Here is a 21,852-nt window from a genome sequence, read left to right on the forward strand (position 1 = left end):
GGTAATGTTAACGGTGAACTACATGTAAACGCTTAAATAATAGAGCTTCTACGATACTGTTCACATCAATGTTAATGTCAAGCGTAATGTTAATGATAATGATAAATATTTCTTGAATTTATTATTATTTAAGCGTTAATATCGTAGCTCACTTTTAACATTACCATTACCATTAACATCATTGTGAATTGGCAGTAAAAGCTACACCATGTGCAGTGAACATTCTACCAAAGATTATAGAGTTAGGTTCTATAATCTATAATCTTTGCATTTTACTTAAAGTCAATTTGAATCTTTTCATCCACGCAAGTTGCTGTATGCAGGAAGCATCCCATGCATGAAAGGGCCACCAAAGGAACCACATGCGATGGAGGGCGAGCAGTTTGAAACTGATACATTGAATACTGATGGTAAGTCTTCCTAGATATCTGCAATGCATAACTGAATTCATTACTCATTTATCATATATTGAATGCACATCTTTTTTATATGCAGGAAGCATTCCGTTCATGGGAGGGGTCACATTAAATGGAAAGCAAGCAGATTGAAAGTGTTACGACAAATACTGATGGTAAGTCATCCTAGATATCTGTCACAAAAATGATTGAATGAATTATCATCTTATATATGAGAAAATTTATGCAATATATTGAATTAATTGTTTTATTATGAAAGTAGATTACAAGAACTTCCCCTTTTTCAGATATTCTTTCGAGTGTACCTGAAAGAAGTTCCCACACTCTGTAGAGTGCTTCCAAGTCTTTCCCCAGAAGTGATAGGAAGATCCGAAAACCGAAATTAACAATTAACTCCTTGGAATGCAAAATATATGGTACCTATATCGATTATTTGTTCATTATGATTTCTGATAACGATTGTACAAATTCAACAAATTATATTGCCTCAAAAAAATTTATTGCATGGAAATAAGAACTTTGATATATAATATTCAATATGTACTTTTGTATCCTTTATTCAAAGCTGTATTATTTGTATACAGGTGTTTTCAAAGGTGAGAATTTCGACACAATTATTCTCACCAGTTGTACATTTAAAAAAAACCTCACCTTTAAATATACCCTGTAAAATCTTCCATTATAATAAAAATATAGCAAATCTAACAGAGTATTTCATTAATATTAATTGATTCAAAACAATGTTTACATAAAAAAAACATCCTGATCACGAAACAAAGCCCTGGTACTGTTTTGTCGCTCAGGATGTTTTTTTCTGGTCTCGACTAAAGCTACATTCACAATCAATTCACGGGCCGAAGTGCACTTCGGCACGGAAGCTTAGCAGATGGCGTTCTCTGTTACCATTCACAATGAAATTCAAGAAAAAATTTCTTGCAAGTCGCAAACTATCACTTCGGCAAGGAATTTTGTGCCGGCTATAGATGATGCTGATGCTCATGTTTTGATCAGTTACATTTTTGATTCATTTGAATATTTGGTTCCAAGATTATTGCGAATGGTAAATTTCGTGCCGAAGTGCACTTCGGCCCGCGAATTGATTGTGAATGCAGCTTAAGTCGATATTGAAATTCAATACAAGGAATAAAATTCGAATTTCGCGCCCTTAAATTACAAAGCAGACAACTGTAATTTTACTGTTTGACATTACGATTTCAGCGCCATCTAATTTCTCAGTATGTGAAACACAGGCCCAAAGTGTAGTCGGTTTTTAGCAAAGCAAAGATTATAGAGTAGTTCTCTATAATCTTTGTAGCAAAGATTATAGATCTATATCTAGATCTAGATTATAAGATCTATAATCTTTGGTCCGTAGATCATTGAACTCTATGAGAACCCATAGAGTTCAATGCCGTAGATAGATCCAAGGAGATCCTTGGATAGATCCATAAAGTAAGTCAAGATCAATATCGGTGTGTTCTGTGGATAGATCTATCTACGCTCTTGTCTCTGGAAATGAGTGTTTGGCAAAGCGCCAAATTTAAAATGATAAGACTGTCATCTGTCATCTGGTGCCCGAAATTTAAAAATATATAGATGATATCAGAGATATTTATATCATATAGTATTTTTGCGAAATAGTGATATAATTACAGATCAACTGCTCTCTTTTTTATTATCATGGAAGTAACATCGGAATTATTACCCTGTCCTCTGTGCAGTTTGCCTCATTTCAAGGATGTTCATTCTTTACGTTCTACTTTAATCAGTGCTGCTACAACAAAACTTATTTGTCCAGTTTGCTATGAATCTGTCTTGGGATTAGACAAGTTAACCATTCATTTATTTAGTCATATGAGTAGCAGACCAAGTACAGAAGAAAATCGAGAGAGTCACTACAAAGTTGGAGAGACTGAATATTTAAACAAAGTTAATGAAAATTCACCAATGATAGAAAAAATTAATTCAATTCCTAAAAATGTAGAATCTGATACTGTAATCTGTGAAATCTGTGACTTTACATTTAACGATCAAACTATCCTGGAATTGCATAAGAAGTTGATTCATCCAATTAATCCCGACAAGGGAAGTGGTATTTATAATTTTCATTGTCATTTATGCACCAAGAAGTTCAAAATGCGGGGAAGTCTTATGGTACATTTAAGAGTTGTTCACTATGGATTTTCTGGATCTGCTGTTGGAAAGAACACAATTAAATTGTTCTGCAATGCAAATAAAGAAGCATTGCCTAAGCAATGGGAATGTGATATTTGTTATAAAATGTTCACAACTAAGTATTTTCTGAAAAAACATAAAAGATTACATACAGGTATCAGTGTCTTATTCCCTATTATTTATCTTATTATCATCTTAATTATTGCTGATTTTCCAGGTGAAATGCCATATACATGCTTACAGTGTAACAAGTCTTTTACATTTCAACAGTCTTATCATAAACACATGCTGTATCATTCTTCAGAAAAACCCCATACTTGTATGGAATGTGGAAGGTGCTTTAAAGAATTGTCAACTCTTCAGAATCATGCTCGAATTCACTCTGGAGAAAGACCATTCGTTTGTGAAACTTGTGGTAATTTTTTCTATTGTTAGACTTGGATAGATGGTAAATTAAAACTGAATCTCATTTAAGGAAAAAGTTTTCGTCAGAGAGTGTCTTATTTAGTTCATCAAAGAATTCATACTGGAGCAATGCCATATGATTGTGAACGTTGTGGAAAAAAGTTTCGATATAAAGTGAGTCAACGATCTCATAAATGCGTTCTTATATCACCATCAAAAATAAGGGATAGTGATAGTACTATCTGTCAACATCAATTACAACTGAATCAGAACACTTGTTCTTCAAAGGAGCAAGCAGATTCAACCTTCTATTCAGAAAATAGAAGCGATTTGCTCAGTAATAATGAGAACTTTCCAAACTGTTTGACTGTTGATGAAAATGATCATTGTTCCTTTCCAACTGCTTCTATTGAAAATAATCAAAAAAAGGGTGAGTTCAATTTGGAGTGTTCATTTATAGAAGATGTGTTCTTAATGTATCTGTTGATGTAAGTTTTGAAGCATGTTTTGAACAAATTCATTATTTTCCCACTTCAGAATTATTTGATTAATATATATTATTGTGTGGGCACTAAAAAATAATTACCCATTAGGTATAACGATACTGATGTGATTTGTTCTGCAAACCATAAATAGGATATACTGATCATTGCTGTCCTACTCCAAAGATTATAAACTCTATAATCTTTGGTCCTACTCATGTAATAATAATCATGTTATAATAATCAACTCAATTTACAGAACATAGAATTGAAGCATCAACCAGCTCTGCACATGATCTATACTCCATAATCTTATCTCCTCTGCCTTCGGAAGTAGAATCACTCTGTCAAATTCTAGAGAAATAAACTCTACTTTGGAAAATACAGTTGCAGTTAATACAAACAAAAAGCAGTATAATTCAGAGAATATATTTAGTAGTGCACATTTTTTACAAGAAAATAAATAATTTATTTTACTATCCAATATAAATACTTCTAATATAATTCAATATATTATAAATACATTGTTGGTGAAATGGAAGTTATGTTTTAACCCACCTTTTATTTGAAAAAAGATAACATGTTTGAACAGAATTATTATTCAATAAATGTCAAAGAAAATCATCATATGAGCCACTTTACTCAAAGAAATTGTCAATCCGAAATTTTCATCATGCTTAAGCTTGTCAGATTGTACAAATACAATTGTGAATGGAAATAAATTGAATATGGTAAACATCACCATCTCAAACTACATTTGAATTGTATTTAAAAGCACTTAAATTAGAATGCATTGCCGAACTTGTGGTTTCGTTCTTGCCTTTCTGTAGATTCTGATAGCCTCTATAAATATTTCTTCTAAACCTTCCCTAGTTTTAGCTGAACATTCCATATATGCATGAGCCTTTGCTTTCTTCTTCATTTTTTTACCATCTTGTTTACTGTAACAACTTCGTGTCGGATCATCTCTTAAATCTATCTTTGTGGCTGTAATAGAATACAATATTTTTAGTAGATACCTATGATTTTTTTTTAAAGTTTTCAATGTTTTGTATTATGGAGAACATGCCACCATCGGATAAATCAGATGAAAAATTCAGTACTTACCAATTTTGGGGCGTAGATTGCGAATCCGAAGTCGAAATTCCGTGCAAATGCCTAGTTTTTGAGAAAAAAAATATAAATGGTCACTTCATTCGCCATCGGCCATTATGGTTATGATGACAGCGAGTGGACCGAGGTTGCCAGACTGAAAATTTATCGGATCAGCAAAGATACCATGGGGAGATGTGGGCCACCCAGATATATCTCTGGGGCCACCTTTGCCTGGATAGGAGAATGGAAAAAAGGAATGATTGTGAGAAGGAAAAAGAAGGTTAGGTTAGGTTACGTTAGAACTTTTTCTATCACATAATTGAGGTGAGTACAGCTGAAAAATTCATCCCGAAAAGACCACGGGGAGGTGTGGGCCACCTTTGTTTGGTTAGGAGAAAGGAAAAAAGGAATGATTGTGAGAAGGTTAGGTGAGGTTACGAACAAATATGAACAGGAGAAGCTTGAATAATGAAATAGAAACGAAAAATAAAATTATTACCGGAACTAAACCGCAAATTTGAACTATTCAATTATTTGCTTCCTCATCATTTGGAGAGAGCTGTACTCACCTCAATTATGTGCTAGAAAAAGTTCTAACGTAACCTAACCTAACCTTCTTTTTCCTTCTCAAAATCATTCCTTTTTTCCATTCTCCTATCCAGGCAAAGGTGGCCCCAGAGATATATCTCTGGGTGGCACACACTTCCCCGTGGTTTCTTGGCTGATCCGATAAATTTTCGGTCTGGCAACTACGCTCCACTCGCTGTCATCATAACCCTAATGGCCGATTTCCTGGGCAAACGTAAACATCTTGTTTTTACCGAATTAATGGTAAAAAAACGGATGGAAATGCATGAATTATGATTGAAAATGAATCTTTACACGAAATACTTGGCTGAAATCAAGTACGAATGGATTTTTACGGCAAATATAAGGAAATGAAGGGACGTCAATGAAGTGACCATTTTTATTTTTTTTCTCAAAAACTAGGCATTTGCACGGGATTTCGACTTCGGATTCGCAATCTACGCCCCAAAATTGGTAAGTACTGAATTTTTCATCGGTATTTCTTGTTGGTGGCATGTTCTCCATAATATATAATACACTTTATACACATAATATATAATACACTTTTGATTTGTTTAAAATATATCTGATTCAATTGAGACCAGTTATTATTAGACTAGAATTATGAGTTAATATAACATATTTAATTTTTCCAATGGAAACAAGAGGTCCAAAGATTGTAGTGCTAAATATAAATTTGAATTGTAACATCTGTCCGTGAGGACATGATATAAAATTCGTGAAACTGTTGCTCAATAAATTGAAGCCAGTCATGAAGGCATGCCATCGAAGAAGACTGTAACCATGATCCGGGAGACCATGGGAGATGTCAAAGTCAAATTGGCTAGATCGATTCAGACCGTAAAACTTGTTGATATTCATATAAGCGTGTGATATGCGCCTAAATTAATTCTTATTATTGTATTCAAGCCTCGATGATATAAACGTTATCTCTTGTTCATTGAAGCCAGTGTTAATAATTCCACCAATGAAAGACTGTGTGTGTACCATAGACTTATAATACATGGACTCACTGTCACGTGACTTTTCAGTAGATCGAGGGGTTGTATGCATTAGAGAGAGAAGGGCTTATGCGTTTTGATCGAACAAGAAAGAGATGAACTGATTCCGTGTGGGCAATGTCAAAATCATATGATGGATATTAACGCAGACGTTGCCCACAAGGTGTTCATACGTTGAGTATTATTCACATTATATTTATTCTTGAATGAAACTCACATAATTTTTATATTTTTCATTTCGAAGGAATGTTACGGAATTCCTGTTTGCCTTCTCGGAAGCTTGTTGAACATTTATTATGGAAAATTTTTACAATTTTCGCAGACTTTGCCCACAAGGTGTTGATAAGTTGATTATTATTCTCATTACATCTATTTTTGACTAAAACTCACATATTTTTTGACATAATTGATTTCGAAGGAATGCTATGGAATTTCTGTGTGTCTTCTCGGAAGCTTGTTTAAAATTTTTTGAAGAAAATTTTCGCATGAACTTGTGTTCTATAACCTTTTGACAGCTTGCCCACAAACTTTCCATCTTATTCAACCAACCGACTTCTCTCTCACATGCGGAGTCCATGTTATTTATAAGTCTATGGTGTGTACCAAATGATATGGCTCCCATTTTGATAATAATCTCATACTTTGTCGTACTCCTTGAGCTGCATTCGTAATCAATTCGCGGTCCGAAGTGCACTTCGGCACGAAAGCTAAGCAGATGGCATTCGCTGTTACCATTCATAATGAAATTCAATTCTAGAACATAATTCAAAGTCGGTAAATTTCTTGCAAGTTGCAAACCATCACTTCGGCAAGGAATTTCGTGCCGGCTATGGATAATGCTAATATTAGCATAGTATAAGCATATGCTTACGTTTTGATTAGTTATAGGTACATGTTTAATTTATATGAGCATTGCTTCCGAAGTTTATTGCGAATGGTAAATTTCTTGCCAACTTTCTTGCCGAAGAGTTCTTTGATCCGCGAATTGATTACGAATGCAGCTCTATTCTTCAATGTATGTATAAATGTTCGTGGAAATGGAATAATGATAATAATATATATTGATCCTTCGTGACATGATCTTACATGTATAGAATAAGTCATAAGATAATAATAATAATAATGTATAGTCCATTCAAAAATGATAGTTTGTCTATAGGCGTTTTCGGAAACTTACTCAGGGTTACTAACTCGATCCATTGAAGTCACGTGACGGATCTTCTGGGATCACTGACCCGGTTCTAAGTTCACGAACTTATCAGGTTAGGATTTGGAAGTGTCAGTCGTGAGAATAACATAACCAAAACGTCATTCAAATTCATTATAAACTTTCATTTCTAACAACGAGGGTGATCCTCCACCAAGATCAGCAGAAGATTTTTGACGTAGAGATGATATTCCTCCCAGTGCAATTGAAGGACAAGTTATGTACCTATGATTATTTCCTTTTTCTTCAGTCATCATCAAGTCTTCGAATAAGTTTTGATGAAAGCTTTATAATTAACTTTTTTTCTCGTTTTCTGCTCTGTTTCTTTGTTTCAGATATTAATTCGAAAGGGGAGAGGATAAAGAAATTTTTATATCGATGGAAAACCCTTCAGTTTTAAAAGCTTATTCTGTAAACAAATTTGACATCACTACACTACTCACGGGGAGACAGGGTTTTTTTACTGAGGTTTTTCCCTAAGCTCTTGTATCATACTCCAAATTGTATGGTACCCCGTTACACTAACCTTTGCTAAAACTCATACATATGCTTTATTGTTTGATACCTAAAAATGTATTGCTGACATTCAAAAGAATATATATATATATATATTATAAACTTTACACATTTTATTGATGCAGAAACAGAGTTTATAAGAAAAAGTCGTAAGAATCTTCTTGCAATCTTGCAGAGAAATTTTATATTCCTATTGGAACTTCGTTTCATGGATGAATATTTATACACGATACAGAGCCTGTTTACATTATATTACCAGAGACAGTTCTGGGATTATTGGATACACAAGACTCTTGATGCTCCAGGAACAAGCAAGAAAATCATAAAAACTTGAGTGTTTCGTCAATAATAGATCGTTGAAATGTAAAGATCTGGAAGTTTTCTTGGGGATTGGATCATCCTAGAATCTGCAGTTCCCTCAAGAAACCTCAAGAAAACAATAACCAAGATTTTACCGAAATTGGGAGGGGCTGCTAGTTTGAGCGTTGTAATTTTCAAGAATAAATAAATAAATAACAAAATATGGGATGATTTTATTCCCAGTCAGTTTTTCTGGGTTCCTGTTCCCAATTAATAATTGGATTTTCTGATGCCTTGCTTGAATTAATTGGCGTTTGCCATATCTTATAATTTGTAGTGTGATCAATATCAATATCTATTTATCAAAATTAGGAGCAAGAAGAAAATTGCAGCTATAGTGGAATTAGCTAATGAAACTACACATTTCACATTGAGCCGAATTCTCTTCTATTTCCATAAATATTGAGAATAAGAGTAGAAAGCTTATTCCCGCGTTTTTCAGATAGAAAACTAAACTGCAGTGCGCATGCGGTGACTCTAGCGATTCGAACGACCCTGCTTACTAGCGTCTATTTCCTGTGCTTTACAAATGAACCTTCATTTGTCCCTGCTGAGCTGCCATCTGTAGTGGGAAGTGGGAGTTATATTCGCTATGATGTGCGCGGTTATATGTTCCTGAATTTCAAAATTAATTAAATTAACGCAAAGCGGATTTTCGTATATATAAAGTTCTCGTATTGTAACCCCCAAATTAGCAGAAATGGCTAGTCTGTGTTATGAATGCGGCAAGGTATTTTCCAACATATATGTATCAAGTTTGAGAAGACACGCCAGGAATTTTCACAGAGATGAAATCGCTCCTAACTTGTACAAAAATGCAGCGAAATATAATTAGGTATAACTGCCATTGTGGAAAGAACTTTAGTGATAAAAATAATTTCACGAACCATCAGAAGATTCACGGTGGAGATTCATCTTCGGGTCCATTATGTAATGAGTTGTTCACATTCAAGAATGAAATTTTGAAACATTTTGAACAGTTTCATGAGCTTGTTATCAAATCAAGTACCTATATACCTTGAAATTTAACTTTCAAGATGAGTTTTTTGTGTTGAAAAATGAGTTGGAAGCGCAGACAAACGCTAATTTTGTCAAATATAATAACAAAGATTCACGAAACTGGAAAACCGGTTATTTGGTTTGTAATAGTTCAGGAACTTACTTGCCGCGAGTTGAGGAAAGTGGGCGTTAACGGTATTTGAAGATACAAGGTAGTTATAAAATTAATTCTTATTGTCCGGCCTCCATAAAGTTTTCAAAAAATAAACTGAATAATAGATGTCAAGCAGAATATATCGAAACGCATGTTGGACATGACCTTGATCCAGGATATGTAAATCTATCAAAACCAATAAATAAATAGACAAAAAATAGCTCAAAAAATTGCTAGTAAAATTTCCTTTGACGAAATTCTCAATGAAGTTCGTGAAAATGTAACTGATTCAGAAGTGAGCCGCATACACCTTTTAAGGAGAAAAAATTTATATAATATCGAACAGTCTTTCAACTTATCATCATCAGCAGTAAGACATCCAAATGATGGAGTAAGTGTAGACTCGGGGGTTAAAGAAATGCAAGAAGAAAAGCATTGTGTTTTATTTTACAAACCGCAAGGCATCTTAGATGAAAAAGAATTTTATTTAAAAAAAGAAGACTTTGTTCTTATCATTATGACTACTGATCACTGTTTTCAACCAGAAATAAAAAATCAAAGAAAAAAATCATTCTCCTTAATCTGTGTAGAATACAGAGTACTTGTTTCGATAAACTATTTAAAATTTTTTTTGACGTATCATTGATCCCAATTCCATAGAATCCCTTTCTGAATTAAGGTTTATTGGTACTTCATTTTACCATCCCCTGGAATAAATACTCACAGAAAGATTTAATTAACATGCTGGAAAAATTTTGCTAATGATAATAGGTCTTTATATTAACCTCAGCGGAAGATGGAGCTTTTCTACTCAACTGAGGAACATAACATACATTTATTCTCATAATTATAACATAAGAATACTATTTTGTAATTCCAAAGTATAGTTGCACATCATTCCTCATAAATATTGATATCTCTGAAAGTGTTTATATTTTACCATGATAACGTATATTATTTGAAATAAAATGTACTTTGCCAATCCTGAGAACCTAATCTTGTTTATCTGCCTATTCCTATTATTAAACAACATAAAAGAGGAAACGATTCCAAATATTATTAAACTCTGATTAAACCTTTTAATTTGCCCGCGCTGCCGACCATAGAGATATGATTACAAATATTTGTCAGACAGTCTGTGTTCTAGGTTCATTTGTAAGGCACAAGAAATAGACGCTAGTCCCTTTTTGTGTAGGGTTACGGAAAATCAAGTCAGTGATCGAGGTAGCAGCACCGTACTTTCCGAACACGGGTTAGATGTTCGGGTTAGGTAAACGAACGCAAAGGTTAGGGATCGAATGAACCCGAGTAAGTTTCCGAAAACGTCTTATGAAAATGATTGACATCCCAGTAGACATTGAAAGTCCAGACGCAGCTTAATTGGCGAATCCAAAAATCTAAACGCTGCCTAGCGGCCAAATCACAAACCTAGAAAGTGAGTAATAACTTGTGTTTTACTTCTTTGGGTTAGATATTTTCATAACATATTCGGTTACCAGTGGACTATATTCACAAAACTTTTTGGATGTCTGACTAGAAAAATAGGTATTAAAATAATTTAGTGAGTATATTTATATCAGTGTCATTCAGTTGAGAAACTATTTGCCAATTTTCACTATAATTTTAGGTTAGGAGATATCTTTGTTCTAGATGAATTTTCTAGTGTTGGACGATTAAGAAAGGCAATGCGAATTTTCATTTCCATGATTTCAATAGTGCCGAGAAACCTGAGCAGAAGAAAGTATATGAGATTAAATTTCTGACATACCTGAAGTTGTACATGCATTACTGGACTTGCAATCTTCAAGGGATGATACGTTGGGAACATTTTAAATGAAAAGTAGTGATTTGACTTGGAATTTTGCAAGCAGTTGAAAGTGATCAATAATTAAACCGTTCGACAAGAATTTCAAATTTCGTTAATGAAATTACAACTGTAGAATTAATTTTCAGGCGGTCTTGTTGAGTTAGTTGTAATTACTGGAAAATAATTTCTGTGTTGGCATTTTGAACTGCATAATATGTTTTCATCCAAATAAATTATCTCAAATATTTACATTCATTTATTTCCACAAATTACATAATTCATGTGAGTGTGATGATAGAATGAAATCTTCTGGATATAAGTTCTTGTAAAATCTTCCATCAAACGACACCAACATGTTCAGGAAAGTTCTGGAGGAACCCGAGCACAATCAATAATCCCATAATTATTCACTACCTTTACAAATATCTCTATAATCGAATAAAATCTACAATAACATTGCTTTCACAATAGAGTTTTCACGATGATTACTCATTTTCCGCCATGTTTGTTGACAAGTCGCAGCGCCCTCATCGGTAGTTGGATTCGCCTATATCCGATCACAAAAGATCTTCAATATGTCCATTCAAGAATGATTGACATACCAGTATAGTCCATTCAAGAATGATTGACATCTCGAGTGGCTATGGAAAATCGAATTTAAGTTGGTAATATCCCATAAGTTCAGATTTTGTGTTGCAGAATTCAGGTTGGTATTGTGAATCAACGGTGATCCATAGACCAATTATCGTGATTCTATGCACTGACCGAAGTTAATTTGAATTTTGTACTGCTGTTTATATTCTTAACTTAATCGAACAAATTGGAAACATAATTATATCAATTTTGATTGCTGATTAATATGCTATGAATTCTAATATTTCTTCTTTTTAAATTCTTTTCTAGGTTATATTTAAATATTCTACTTCTGTGATTGAAATTACAGAAATTATTGAAGATCTTTTGTAACCAAATTTTGAAATTGGGTGCATAGTCTAGAGGCTGAGCCCACACTCAGGTCTACTCTGATAGAGGGCCGCTATTGGAGATAGTACTTGCTTGAGAAGTAGAAGAAGAAGAAGTAATCAAATTTAAGCTGCGTCTGAACTTTCAAGTCCTACTGGGATGTCAATCATTCTTGAATGGACTATAGGACTTGAAAGTCTAGACTATGGAAGGTAGCTCTCTACCCTCCATAGTCTAGACGCAGGTCATAAAAGATCTTCAATAATTTGTGTACTTTCAATCACAGAAGTGAAATATTTAAATATAACCTAGAAGAGTTTTTGAAAAGAAGAAATATTCAAATTCAGAGTATATTAATCAGCAATCAAAATTGATACAATTATGTTTCCAATTTGTTGGATTAAATTAAGAATGTAAACAGCTCTACAAAACTCAAATTACCTTCAGTCAGAGCATTGATATTTTATGTTGCGGAATTCACATTGGTATTGTGAATAAACGTCGATCCACAGACCAATCTAGCTGCATTCACAATCAATTCGCGGGCCGAAGTGCACTTCGGCACGAAATTTACCATTCGCAATAATCTTGGAACCAAATACTCAAATGAATCAAAAATGTAACTGATCAAAACATAAGCATCAGCATCATCTATAGCCGGCACGAAATTCCTTGCCGAAGTGATAGTTTGCAACTTGCAAGAAATTTTGTCTTGAATTTCATTGTGAATGGTAACGGAGAACGCCATCTGCTAAGCTTCCGTGCCGAAGTGCACTTCGGCCCGTGAATTGATTGTGAATGTAGCTTTAAATTCGATTTTCCATAGCCACCCGAGATGTCAATCATTCTTGAATGGACTTTACTTTCTGTAGTTTCAATCACAGAACTTAAATATATAAATATAACCTAGAAAAATATTTGAAAAGAAGAAATAATCAAATTCAGAGCATATTAATCCGCTTTCAAAATTGAAACAATTATATTTTCAATCTGTGTGATTAAATTGAGAACATAAACAGCAGTACAAAATTAAAATTATTGTTGGTCAGTGCATAGATTCACATAATAGGTTTATAGATCAATGTTTAATCACAATAGAGAGATATGGAAGCATCCTTAACGTCATGCGGTAATAACGTCAAGCGCTAATAACGTTACGACGCATGCGTATTTCCATTTTCAGAATAGCGGGCGGTATTAACGTTACCGCATGCCGTAATTTACAAAGATATTACACACCAAGATAGAGCATAGTGAGAGAGAAAACGTCCTCGAAATAAGATAGCTATATGTTTATATTCTGATCAAAACCAAAACAATAAACCACATACAGCGATTGGTTGAAAAGACTCGTGTTTTCCGAAGTTATCCGAAGTGATGATCAAAACCAAAACAATAAACCACATACAACGATTGGTTGAAAGAATCGTGTTTTCCGAAGCTATCCGAATGATGCTGAATTGTCAAGCAGCGTTGGCAATATTTTTGGAAAAGTATATAATCCCAGGTTTTCGCTTCCGTTCGAGAGGAAATATGACATAATTATTTCAATGTAAAATGTATCGGCTATTGAATAAATGATAATACTGACAATACTAATGCTTGATGAATTCAGGATATGTTCTAAGCCAAGTTACATAATGAAATTATGTTCATAAATTTAATATAAAAAAATAAGGAGATGACGAAGAAAGAAGTTTGGCAACGTTGTTTATTCAACAACCCACTTCGAATGGCCACATGTTTACATATTCTCGAATCTTGAATGATACAAACGTTATTGTTGGACGATTTACGTGAAAACGGTGTTAGACAATAACTAGAAACTGCAAAAATGGTGAATCGCTGTGTGGTGTGCAAAAAAATCAGCAGTAAAAGCAATGGAAATCCATGCACCGGTAAGTAAACAACAACAAACGATATTTTTCCATAGGCGTAACTTGGGATACCTAGCTTTTTTCATTAGTCTCGTACTAATTTCGTATTGTTTAATTCATCACTAAAGAATTTTTCCTCTCATTAGAATGCCTACTGATAGTGCTCGACAGAAATTATGGATGGACCAGTTAAAACTGAAAATTTCAGAATCTTCCAAATGGGTATATGTTTGCTCTGACCATTTTTGTGACGAAGATTTCATCCTTAAATTTGGAAAAAAATGTTTGAAAACGGAAGCTATTCCATCCAGGATTTCATTGCCTGATCCTTGGTGAGTATTCTGAATATTTTGAATGTATCGAGTGAAATCAATCATTTAAATAATGTTACTATAATAAATCAAGGGATTACACAATTCTTATTGAAGAATCCTAATTTTTTATATTTTATTTCAGTTCAAGTAACACATTAGCGGCTTCAGACGAAAGGTATATGACCCAGGACCCATCAGATGTTGGTAAAGTTGGGGAGTCCTCAAAATTGATTGGTTCTGAATTATCAGAAACTTCAGATTTGTCTGCTACCGCAAGTGCTTCAGATTTATCTGCCACATTGACTGCTTCCGATTTATCTGCTACAGACATGTCTGTTGCTTTGGCCGCTTCAGATTTATCAGGCAAAGTGGATTCCTTAGAAGTATTTGATACTGAAAAATTTGCAGCACCACATACAAAAACGTGAGTGTATTGAATATTATTTTGAATGCATCAGGTGAAAACAATCATTTAAAAAGTGTTTGTCTTGCGATCATTTCCAACCATAATTTATGTTGATATGTTTTCATTTCAGTTCATGTTGCACATCGACTGCTTCAGATGGAAGGAGTGTGACCCAGACTCTCTCAGATATTGGTAGAGTAGAGGAATTTCCAAAACTGAGTGGTCTGAACTATCTAAAACTTCAACAGCTTCAGATTTGTCTGCTACATGCAATGATTGCACTAGTCTGTTGATACCCCTCATCAAAGAAACTACGTGTATTTCCTTTATTTTCAAATTTGATAGTATCTGTCCATTGTCATGTTGTCACACTTTCAGAATCCTATTGTTTCGTTTATATATTCTATTTTCCAGATCTATATGTACTAAAAATGATGGATAATTTTTATCTTGTAATACTGTGGTACTCACCACATTTTCAATTGTGCAAAATGGTTGAAAACAAAATAATACTTGATTCAAGTTCAGCAATGAATTCAGTAATCTAATAAAAGAATTATGCTTCCTAATTAGTCCCTCTTATTATAAATGTTGCATATAAATGTTGAGCTACAGGATTATTGTGATATGTTTTTATAAAGGAATTTTTTGTCAGTATTAAGTTTTCAATCATTTAATAAGAACATTCAATCATTTAAATTTTAAGTATAATTTTGATAGACGCATTAACTATTTTGAGAATTGTCTGAGTCTTGTTATTAATTTATGTCATTGTACTGTAATGTTTTTCTGGATGAAGTTGTATAATAATAATTAAGAATTGTTCTTATAAGAAGTTGTTCATTTTTTCTATAGGAATATTTCTTCTATTCCTGTTCGACTACAAAAGCAAATTTTAATGAATTATTGCAATTAATTTCTAAATAAAATGTAGAAAACGATATTTAAGGCTATATCACATATTATTTTCTACTAAAATACTAGCTATCAACATGAACGAATCTGTATTTTTGGAATTATTGAAAAAATAAATTTTTCCTCACATCAGTGGTTTACCATTTTTTTTTTAAATCTAGATTTATCAAAAAATTTCCCTTGACAAAGTAAGCGAACGGCCTAGTGCAAAACCTGAAATAACTTGATGTATGGGCAATGTTATGGATCATACTAAACAAATATTTATTTTTTGGAAGAAACCAATCTTAGTCAGGAAGTTTTTCACGGAATATGAAGTTTGGATAGTCGACAATCATATGTGTGAATATTTCATTTTGACTCTCGTTAAAACTTCGGAGATATATCGGCAAAACTTCGTGCTTCAGATTGGTAACGCGAATTGATATCCCAGGGTTGAATAGGAGCGGTCTGCAAGCAGTAAAAGAAATTTTTTTACGGAATATCATAACCATTTGTGCGAAAATTTCTTCTAAAACTTCGGAGTTATATCGAAAACAATTCGTGCCTCAGGTCATTTCAGTTCAATTTAACGAGAAATTATATCAAACAATTTTATTTTCCAAACGAATTGATGTAATTATCAAATTCATATACACCCATCATTACTATTCTTCACACCGCTATAATAAAAGATATTACATATTATTATTCACAACTTTTCAACTACGCCACTGGTTTCTGTTTACTATTGCCGCGTTTGTTTGTAAACATTCAGTGTTTACTTTGCGGACAAAACATTCCATGCATTCAGTATAGGGATGCTCCATCTTGGTGTGTAATATCTTTGGTAATTTACGGGTGGATAACGTTGAACGTTATCGTAATTTACGTTGTTTTCTTGCCTTGCGCATTACTATTTTTCCGTTTGTTTTGACAGAAGTAGGTTATGTTATGAAAAAGGGGCCTCTTAATCGACATTGAATCGAATTTTTTATAAGAACAGAAGAGACTGAGTTCCTCAAGAATAATCTAATAACCAAAGGTAAAAGTGTATATCTTCAATTAATGGGTCACATGAAAGGAAGAGTCGAATGAAAATAGAAATTTTCATCCTAGTGTTTAATTCTGAGTACCTATTTCAATCCCATATTGTTGATTATGAACTATGTAACTTGTTTTCAATAGGAAATAAAAGGGTTCTATTCGAGATTTTTTTATTAAGACTCATAAAAGTAGAAACATCTAGATTAGATTGGACATTGGCTTATAGGTTAATGGCAGTAAAGCAGTACACAAAATAAATAATTCTACGTTATCTCTACATATCCTCCAGATGATATTCCAATTTTTTCTTAGTAACTATAGTGGCCACTTAAAGGTCAATGTCTATTTTAAAATCATGAAAGCATCACTGTGAACAGGTATTTTTCAATACAGTTTAATCCACCTCCACAAACAAAAATTCCTGTAGATATGTATCCATATAAACGCACATTATTCACAAAAACAGCATAAAATCAACCCAAAATGCATAACCTATCGACAATAAACTTTGACATTTACCGATCATCTGTTGCTTACGCTAATAACGTAAATTCGTATCTTCCATACGACTAAAATCTGAGCCAGATAGCGCAAGACGTTATTCCATTACCGCATGACGTTTTCGCGTTATACGCTTCTTCCATATCTCTCTAATACCAACCTGAATTCCGCAACACAAAATCTTAACTCTGGGACTATTACCAACTTGAATTTGATTTTCCATAGCCACTCGAGATGTCAATCATTCTTGAATGGACTATAGCTTTATTATCCAACAGCTTAGCCATTTACAAGAAATTTTTTTGACTGTTCAACAACCATTCAAATTTTGCATTTTGTATCATTGACCTGTTCCGATATTGCTGGTTTTACTGGCCAGCAATCGAATAACAATAGAACTCGAACGACTGGGTCAATAGAGGCATCGTCTCTGAAATACTGACAGTACTGTTCAGGAATATCGGAACAGACGGTATGTGAAACAATTTCACCCAATCATAGAAATACCCAATCATGTCAACTGCTGTATTCGGGTTCGGTTTTCTGACAGTCCGAGAATTGTTCTAGGACTGCGCAAAACTCTTGCGCCCTAGTATTAAATACTCTGCGCAGTTCTAGAACCATAGCCTACTAGAGTTAGAGGCCGGAATGTTGCTCGAAAGTGCGACGTTGCCGTAATGACATCGGAGGGTCCAAAGACAAACAGGGAGTGTTGTAAACATTACGACATTTGTAAACGCTACCGGTATCCCGGTAGTTCACATTAGAATTTCGAAGGGAAACGCGGTAAAAAGTTTTTGTTTTTTAGTTTTTCGGTTTGTTCGGAGGTGTTATCAGTGTTTTGAGTGAATAGCAGTGATAAAATTACGAGAACATTGTTTGTGTAGTGTGTTATCCATAGATAGTGTTAGGTTAGGTTAGGTTAGCAAAGAATATAATTTAAAGTTTCACAATCTGGAGTAATCAACAGGTAGGTTTAGGTTTAGTAGGCATTTGGAAATCTTCGATTTGATATAATATGCCCCGTACTTGTGCAGTACCTGGTTGCAAAAGCAATTATCGTCTAATGAGAAGGTTTCGGTATTCAGATTTCCTTAAGACCTCGCGAGGCTTAACGCAATTCATAGGGAAAGCAGTTTTAAAGTAAACGAAGATACTGTAGTATGCATCAAACATTTTGCAGATTCACATGTTTTGAAAGAGTACTCTTTTCCAACCGCTGAAGGTTCAGTCATCAATATACCGCGAAAAGTTCCTGAATTCCATTCATGCATTTCCCTCAATTTTTCCGAATCAACCTAGTTATATGTCGTCCAAAAAGAACTGATCCAGAGGAACGAAGACAAAAATTAGTTTTTCATTATGATAACGTTTATAGAGACTGGGACAAACAAGATAAAATTAGTTCTGTTTCACATTTTTGTGATCATTTCAAAGACAAGACAATTTCCAACTTCTTTTTCAATGTCAAAGAAAATGATTCCGTCCAATTTTATAAAATAAATTTCGAAGGTTCATTCCCGAAAATATCGTTAGTATTAAAATTATTTTGATTTGAGAATCGAAGTATTTAGAGACGAAATTAATGTACCCATATCTGATTTCAAGTGGTTACTAGGTGACAGGTATATTTGTGATAGGTGGTCGAAATTTGAAAACTTAATTGCGCAGTTAAATGGGACCGATGTAGAATCAGATATCTCTGCCAGCAATACTTCAGATCAATGTCTTTTCGATGAAGTTAAAGAAGACATCAAGAAAATTTATAGCGCCCTCAAAGGTTGTATCCAAAAATTAGAAAAAATTTGCTCTGACGACATTGATACTGCTAAAATAATCAGAAAAATATCATTCTTAAGTCAACAACTAAAATTAGTCGTTTCACCGAAACCAATTTATTCAACAGAATTGTTTTTGTGGGCATCTCTAATTCATTTCCAATTTCCAGATTCCTATCGGTTGATTAGAGACTCTTATTCATTAACACTTCCTCATCCGGCAAATCATTTTCATTTTATTCTATTTTAAGAAATAATTTTATTTCAATCGCATGCTTGATTCAGTTTTAATGCCCCAGAAAATCGAATAATACTTATATTCTGATTGTAATCTTGTGGAACTCAATACTACAGCTACCTCCTCGTGGTGAGTTCTGGATTATTTGCGATAAAACATTATGAAACTGATCGCAAATAAACTAAATGCTGTATTGTTTTCCTCCCTACAGTTCTTAATTTTAAAGTGAATTGAAAGCAAATCAGAATTGAATCGAAAACTGTTGAAGTTGCCTATCAAATCCGTGCACTCTCTCTCTATATGCCGTATTTCGTGACCCTCCGATGGTAACAACGGCAACGTCTAACATTACGGCCTCGAACTTCTAGTAGGCTATGCCTAAAGCAGTCAATCTCAAAGATCTCAGAAAGACGTCAGAATATTAGACCATATTAAGCTTGAATGGCAAAGGTATTCGAACAAAGCCAAAATTCCAGAATGTTTTCAATGCCAAAGGTTTGGCCACGGATCAAGCTACTGCAACCTCCAACCGAAATGTGTTAAGTGCGGTAGGAACCATTTGACGAAGGACTCCCCGATTAAAGGAAAAACCGACCAAGTGAATTGTGCAAATTGCGCTGGAGCCCACACGGCTAATTATAAAAAGTGCCCCACTTATACCAGGTATCTCGAGTCACTAAGCTCAACTATATTACCTCATCCTCAAAAACCTACCCAACCTCCCACTATTTTACTCCAAAAACCTAACGTGCCTCCCCAAATACACGCAGTCACCACAAATTCAAGGAACTGCTAACTTAACTATGAAAATGCGGTTAAAAATACCAGTAACACCCATCAGGTGAATAAAATAGATGATTCAACAGATTTTCAAACTCTGTTGAACGAAATTAAAGAATTGAACGAAATTTGTAATATCTCCCAACTACTACCTCTCGTTAGGGAATTGAAAGTAGCGCTTAGAAATACTACTTCTGCTATAGAAAAGATACAAGTTATAAACAATTTAGCACAAAAATATGGTTTATAAAAACCAAAGAGAGATTTCAAGATCATTTCGTGGAATTGCGACGGCATAAGAAACAAAATAAACGAATTAGAAAATTTTATGAACGAAAAAAATATCGATATTCTCTGTATTCAGGAAACAAAACTGAGCACCGCAAAGCCACCCAAACTACGTAATTTTTATTACTTTAATAAACCAAAACCCAAAACAAGTGGAGGTCTACTGATCTACTATAAAAAACACCTCAATCCACCGGAATAGAAACACCCTCTCAAAATTTAGAGAGCCAAGCTATAAAAATCGAGGATATCACAATAGTTAATATCTATAACGGACATAAATCGCCTTTGTGCTCCAACGAAATCACAACCCTAATGGGGTTAGGTAGTAATACTCTCATTACGGGAGATTTCAACAGTCGGAATATCCTTTGGAATTGTAAAACGAACAATAAAAACGGAAAGATACTTCATAATTTCTAAGAAACTCAGACTTCATTCTGAATTTTCCACAAAATTCGTTCACTTACTATCCGAGAAGAAGAAACGCAAATCCATCCACAATAGATTTTATGGTCAGTAAGAACCTTCCAATTAAACAACCATTTGCATTGAACGAGCTAGACTCCGACCACCGACCCGTATTTTCGATCATCCCAAATTCTGTGTCATCAACAACCCTTACAAAAATTTACATACTCCACTAATTGGACAAAATTTAAAGAAAAGTGCAACCAATTCTTAAATGTTAACCACCAATTAAACTCCGTAGCTGAAATAGACAAAGCCGTTGAAAATATCACAACTACAATTCAAAAAAGTTTCAAATCCGCAACAAATAAAACCGCAGAATATAGTAATAACAACGAACTACCCAACCTTTCTACGAAAGCAACAAAAGATTTAAAATTTGCAATTAATTACCGTCCAATTAGCTTGTTACCTTTTGTTTCAAAGATTCTAGAAAAAATCATTCAGGTCCGTCTACGAAAGCACTTAGAAGACAATAATTTGATTCGTGAAGGCCATAGCACCATATTACAACTTGCCAATCTAACTGACAAAATTGCCAAAAACTTCAATATAAACAGAATCACAGCTATGGTTAGTTTAGACATTGAAAAAGCATTTGATACGGTCTGGCACAACGATCTCATTTATAAATTAATCAAAAACAATATCCCTCCATTTTTGATAAAAATTATCATATCATATCTTGAACACAGGACATTCCAAGTAAAAGTCGAAAAACACAAATATTTATCTTTTCGCTGATGGCACGGCTTTCGTCTTCGAATCGTGGTCAAAAGCTCAATCAGCTGAATATTTACAGGAGCACTTAAACATTCTAGAAAAATATTATCTCAGATGGAAAATTAAAATTAATGCATCCAAGACCAACCTGACCTACTTCACTCATAAGCGACGTGTATCAAGCCCCAAAATTTTGTCCCTCTACGGCCAGGCAATAACAGAGAGAAACGATTTAAAATACTTGGGTGTCATCCTTGACAAAAACTCAGTTCACCTCGAGACGTTGAAGCAGGTAGATGTGTTGAATGATACCAGTGCGATACGTCATCTCTCGTGTTGTAAAAGAGAAAGTCGAAGTGAAAGTGTA

General features: G+C 34.0%; 3 protein-coding genes and 2 long non-coding RNA genes across 8 annotated transcripts in view; 4 read left to right on the forward strand and 1 right to left on the reverse strand.

The window, feature by feature from the left end:
* Positions 1-373: 373 nt before the first annotated feature.
* LOC123312521 lies at positions 374-978 on the forward strand. The gene is made up of 3 exons (XR_006537639.1): positions 374-410; positions 496-571; positions 704-978. It is a non-coding gene; the product is annotated as an uncharacterized LOC123312521 (long non-coding RNA).
* Positions 979-1,931: 953 nt separating this feature from the next.
* On the forward strand, positions 1,932-4,025 carry LOC123312502 (zinc finger protein 239-like). Of its 2 annotated transcripts, none has more exons than XM_044896962.1 (4): positions 1,932-2,745; positions 2,809-3,006; positions 3,067-3,426; positions 3,738-4,025. In XM_044896962.1, exons 1-4 carry the CDS (start codon positions 2,097-2,099, stop codon positions 3,842-3,844), a joined length of 1,314 nt encoding a protein of 437 aa, XP_044752897.1. In that variant the 5' UTR covers positions 1,932-2,096; the 3' UTR covers positions 3,845-4,025. The 2 variants fall into 2 exon arrangements, with proteins under 2 accessions (XP_044752897.1, XP_044752898.1); XM_044896963.1 differs by having other exon boundaries at positions 3,067-3,170.
* LOC123312511 (ras-like GTP-binding protein RhoL) overlaps positions 3,892-21,852 on the reverse strand; it is a 340,108-nt gene continuing 322,147 nt past the window's right edge. For 2 of the 3 annotated variants that reach the window (XM_044896976.1, XM_044896977.1), the window contains exon 5: positions 3,892-4,465. In XM_044896976.1, the coding sequence (XP_044752911.1) occupies positions 4,257-4,465 (209 nt within the window). In that variant the 3' untranslated portion in view covers positions 3,892-4,256. The remainder of the gene's footprint in view (positions 4,466-21,852) is intronic. The other variant, XM_044896978.1, reaches the window with a different exon arrangement.
* LOC123312523 lies at positions 10,818-11,452 on the forward strand. Its single transcript, XR_006537641.1, has 2 exons — positions 10,818-10,959; positions 11,026-11,452. It is a non-coding gene; the product is annotated as an uncharacterized LOC123312523 (long non-coding RNA).
* LOC123312513 lies at positions 13,397-15,215 on the forward strand. Its single transcript, XM_044896980.1, has 3 exons — positions 13,397-14,066; positions 14,502-14,783; positions 14,896-15,215. Exons 1-3 carry the CDS (start codon positions 14,059-14,061, stop codon positions 15,056-15,058), a joined length of 453 nt encoding a protein of 150 aa, XP_044752915.1. The 5' UTR covers positions 13,397-14,058; the 3' UTR covers positions 15,059-15,215.

This window comes from Coccinella septempunctata, chromosome 4, assembly GCF_907165205.1.
Source record: "Coccinella septempunctata chromosome 4, icCocSept1.1, whole genome shotgun sequence".
NCBI lineage: Eukaryota > Metazoa > Arthropoda > Insecta > Coleoptera > Coccinellidae > Coccinella > Coccinella septempunctata.